Genomic DNA, 4,892 nt, shown 5'->3' with positions numbered 1-4,892 from the left:
GTCACTATTGTAAAGTACAAATATTAAAGCCTATTCTCTTCATCAAAATGAAAAGTAAACTGTTCATGTTCAGTTTAGTAAGTGCTAAGATCCTAATGATAACCTCAGGAGGGAAATATTTCAGAGTCTCACTATCCGCCTTTCTAAATTGGGCTTATTACATGATGGAGTGGAATGGCAGAGCAATGGCTGGATACAAATAGGACAATCCTGTAAGAATATTTAATTCTGAACTTGATAGAAAGATTACAAACTGTGACAGGCATACATCTATACATTTTCTTAATATGTTGGTGAGTCTCTTATAGTTTTTGATTCTTACTTTGATTCAATAAATTTATTATCTTTTTTTGCAATAAAAATACCTTGACATCTTTCTCCTTTGAAGGTTCATGATTTACTCAGCAAAGAAAGGGCTATGGAAGAAAGGAGGTAAAGAGCTATTTTTTGTAGAATACTCTGGAGAGGCGGTTTTCTTTTACATGCTTACCCCATCCCCTTCTGAGGACAAATGCCGTGTTCAGAGTCCCAGGCGTAGCAAAGCAACTCTAGCTTTATGGTTAAGCTGTAATGGCCATTTTTGAGCACTTAACCTAGTCAAACTGACTCCAGCTGAAACATAGCCAATTTATACAACAGCTACCAGTTCATTAGTTGTCTTGGCATAAAAACCTTGCTTGATATGAACGATAATACCTAGACCAATCATAGTTTTTTTAGGAAGTCATACAAACAGTGTGAGATAAAAAGTGTGTGTTAGTAGTGAAAGGAGAATAAAAAATACACAACGAGGCAGACATTTATTTGTTGGAGACAGGTTAATATTTGCAATAATAGGTTAATATTTGTAAGGATCAATGAACTTCTGTTTCTGAGGAAGGGGCATTGTTGGTGCCTAAACTCAAGAGTTGTATTAGATCCTGAATGTAGCCCAAACTATTCTAGACATGAGACCTACCTATGTTGCAATTCCTGATCATTGCCAGATAACCAGCTTCAGGTCCCAGGGTTCCTTGTTTCTACAAGTATCATTATACTATCCAAAAGTCTTCCTCCACCTATTTAAAAAAAATAAAATATAAAGGTATAATTTACATAAAGTGCAGGAATCAATTAGAATGGTATACAAAAACTTTGCTCCAGCCTTAACCGGTTTGGCTCAGTGGCTAGAGCGTCAGCCTGTGGACTGAAGGGTCCCAGGTTCGATTCCGGTCAAGGGCATGTACCTTGGTTGTGGGCACATCCCCAGTGGGGGGTGTGCAGGAGGCAGCTGATCGATGTTTCTCTCTCATCGATGTTTCTAACTCTCTATCCCTCTCCCTCTCTGTAAAAAATCAATAAAGTATATTAAAAAAAACCACTTTGCTCCAATACAGTTCTGCCCCCTCTATCCTCCTCCTATTGTCATACAAATTATATCTTTATACATTATAAGCCCATCAGCACGGTTTTATAAATACTGTTTTATCTAGTTGTCTTTGAAATCATACAGAAGAAGCAAAGATTTATAAACAAAAATACATTTATGCGGCATTTTATTTTTTTTGACTAGTACTCTTTAATTCTTCATGTGAATTCTAATTACTAGTTCCCTAAAGGCTGTAGGACTGAATTGGTCTGGAAGGAAGAGGCAGGGAAGAAGAGGACAAAACAGGAGCAGGAAGGATAGGTAGAGACTTTTGCCGTATAGAGAACTGAAGAGGATATCTCTTTCAGCTAATATTTAATAAGCTCCTCCTATGAATCAGGAACTGTCCTTCACACTGGCTATTTGGGCATAGACACAAACATAGTTAAGAGACACAGTCCTGACCTACAGACTAGTAGAGAAGGAAAGGAATAAACATAAAGCCTGTTGGTCAGTCTACAAAATTACAAATTTAATTTTATGTTGTATATGGTGAGGACCTACTTTGTTGGGGTCCAACCCCAGCAGGTCCAGGTTCTTTATGAAAAAGACAGGCATGAGAAAACTACTTTCCTAATGCATTATGTGGATTAAAAAATGTTTGGATTCCATCAAAGAAATCCAGCAGTTAAAAAAGAAATTCCTTTACTCACAACCCCCACCCACCTAACTAGCCCAAGAGCATTTTTAAAAGAACTAAAAAAATAGCTGCCAAAGATCTCAATCACTTCATTACTGGTGAAATATATAAAAACTTACAGGACTCACAGAGTGCCAAACTTAATTTATAAAAATAATAAAACATCAGTATGAACAGGATCAGGATTCACTCTCATCAATGTCCTTATCCGGGTCTTGCTTGGCAGCCTCCTTTTCCTGTTGCTGTTTCTTCCAAAGTGTGGTCATGGCCAGGAGCTTGAGATGTGGTTGGTTGGCAGCATCTTCCGGAAAGATGTGATCATAGTATTCTGCCCAGCCTGCATCAGACCCATCATCCGCCTGGACCTTTCTTCTCTTTTTGACTTTCTTTGGCATGAGTTTGTCTACTCTTTATCCGCCGTAGTTCCAAAATCATCTTCAAAGTTTCTCCAAGATTCCAGCAACATAAGTCTCTCTTCCTTTTCCTCACAGTTTCGCATGGTTTTGTTAGCCTCTTCATAAATCTGTCTGCATTTCGGCAAACTTCCTCCTTTCCCTGAAGACAACTCCAACTGTGCAAAACTGATCCATACCTTGGCATGTTGTGTCCGTTGAAGCAATCGTCGGTAAAGATTGCGCGTTCTTTCAGTTTCTTCCTGCTCAATTTCAAAATCAATGAATGATTTCCGCAGCGCCTCTGGCATGTCTAAGCGTGGCTGGCTGATGGCTAACTCGTAGATTGCACGGACTCTCTCAATATCGCCAAGGATTGTTTCTAATTCTGCAAATTTAATCCAAGAGGTACAATTTTCAGGTCCAAATTCCAGGAACTTTTCATACAGCTTCCGGCATCTGTCAAATTCTCGAAGCTGTAGCTCCAATTCTATGTAACCTTTAAATAACTTGTTCTTTGGACATTTGCCTATGGAAGTCCCCAAAGCTCTACGGGCAAATGGTAAATAAATTTTTCTGTCTCATTTCAAATTGTGCATATAGTAGCCACATTTTGGCAAATGTGAACTTTTTATGAGGAATTCGTTCCAAAGAGGCTTGATACACCTGTCTTGTCCCTTCAGGATCCTTTGCCTCCAGTTCTTCATAGAGGGCATAGTTGACCCAAAGATAGATGTAACACTTCCAATGTCTCTTCTCCTGAATGGGTGGGACATTGGTAATAGCTCTTTCATAGACTTCTCGTACAGTTTCTGCTTCTGCATCACTTCCCACCAAGCGCAGGTAATCAAACCAGGCATCATAATTGTGTGGATTAGCCTTCACTTCTTCTTCATATTGGAATCTCCGTTTGCTCACAATGATGTCTTCAATACCCCGCCTATCACCAAACTTCTTCTCAAAGATGGTATAATTTTTAAAGAGCTCTTGGGCCTCTTGTTTTGAAATTCTATCCAGGGCATACTTGTAAATCACTCGCACCCTTTCAGATTCTTTCTGATTTTCTTCAAATTTGGCAAAGGCAACATCAAGGCGTTCACCCATATGTTCATCTCCAAAGAATTCCACAGCCCTCTCATACACTTTCCGTGCATGGGCAAAATAACCATGTTTTTCTTCAAAGCGGGCATACTTGACCCAGTTCTTAACATCAGGGTGCACAAGTACAAGTCTCTCATAAATGGTGCGGGCCCGATCCACTTCTTTGTATCGCAGCTCAAAGTTGATGTAGGAGTGCCAGGCTTGCTCCTCTGGCTGCCATTCCATCCAGCGCTCAAACACCTGCCGGGCACCAGCCACGTTGCCCAGCATCTCCTCCATGTATGTGTATTTGTACCAGAACTGGTTGACTCGGGGCAGAGCTGTTATGACCCGGTCCCAGACATTTCGGGCATGGTTGACGTGGCGATTCTTCATTTCCATTTCCGCATATTTCAGCCAGAGTGTAATATTTCGATAGTCCACATCTAAAGCACGTTCATATATGGATCGAGCCCTTTGAATCTCCTTTAGACTCTCTTCCCATTGTGCGTATTTTATCCAGTTACTAATCATAGTCCTGTTTTTTCTTATGTTATCTTCAAAAGTCTTCCTTTTCCTTAGTTTGTAATAATTTAACTCTTCATCTGTGATCTTCTGTTGAGGTGAAGGTGGAAGAAGCTCAAGTTCTCTTTCTTTAGCTTCTCTTAAAAGCTGTTCCGCAGTGATCTGTACCTCAGGTGGGGCTTTGTTTTTCACCTTGGCCACTTTGGGAATTCTCTGCTTCCCTGCCACGGTGGAGGCCGCCATGGCTGCAGCAGAATTCGTTCGGTGAACTCGGGCACCAGATGTTGGGGTCCAACCCCAGCAGGTCCAGGAGTTCCCAAAGGTGTGGACGGAATCAGCGAAGAAGAATCAGCGAAGAAGTGACACAGAGGCAGCATTCAGATGATCAGCAAAGCCAAGTTCTCTCGCTAGGTTCTCCAACCAGGTTTGGTCTTTATTGTCTTGTTACATCTGTATTTATACCAGTTGATTTTAATTCTATCAATTCTATTCCAAAGGTTAGGGCATTTCTTATCTCCATTCCAAGGTTACTCTATTGTTCTATTAAGCTACAAGGGAGTAACTGAAGGAGATTGATTATCCTACGTAAAGATTATGTAGCTTAAGCATGATTGTTTTTAAAGTGATTAATTGCCCGCCTGGCACTTAGTTAAGGGGTTTTATTCCCTCCCTAACTCCAAGAAAAAAGCCTCACCTGGGGAAACAACCTTTCTCAGGGAGGTGGTCCTGTTTAAAACACATAGCGTTAAGAGGCGGGGCAAACATATGCCATATACGCCAGGTCCCTTGAAACATAAGCAGTTTCTTCCCTGCAGCAACTGTGTCAAGCAGCAAGGGGAGAGCGGCT

The 4,892-nt window shown here is 40.8% G+C and overlaps 1 protein-coding gene across 1 annotated transcript; it reads right to left on the bottom strand.

The window, feature by feature from the left end:
* Positions 1 to 2,191: 2,191 nt before the first annotated feature.
* Positions 2,192 to 4,334, bottom strand: LOC102762092 (crooked neck-like protein 1). The gene is given in 3 exon segments (XM_015567913.1): positions 2,192 to 2,454; positions 2,457 to 3,009; positions 3,011 to 4,334. Coding segments are annotated over 3 exon segments (2,058 nt in total). The 5' UTR covers positions 4,289 to 4,334; the 3' UTR covers positions 2,192 to 2,227.
* Between the last annotated feature and the right edge of the window lie 558 nt (positions 4,335 to 4,892).

The sequence above is a fragment of the Myotis davidii genome, unplaced genomic scaffold, assembly GCF_000327345.1.
Source record: "Myotis davidii unplaced genomic scaffold, ASM32734v1 scaffold1284, whole genome shotgun sequence".
Taxonomy (NCBI): domain Eukaryota; kingdom Metazoa; phylum Chordata; class Mammalia; order Chiroptera; family Vespertilionidae; genus Myotis; species Myotis davidii.
Note: the sequence above shows the minus strand (reverse complement) of the source record. Positions and strands in the feature narration are given on the sequence as shown.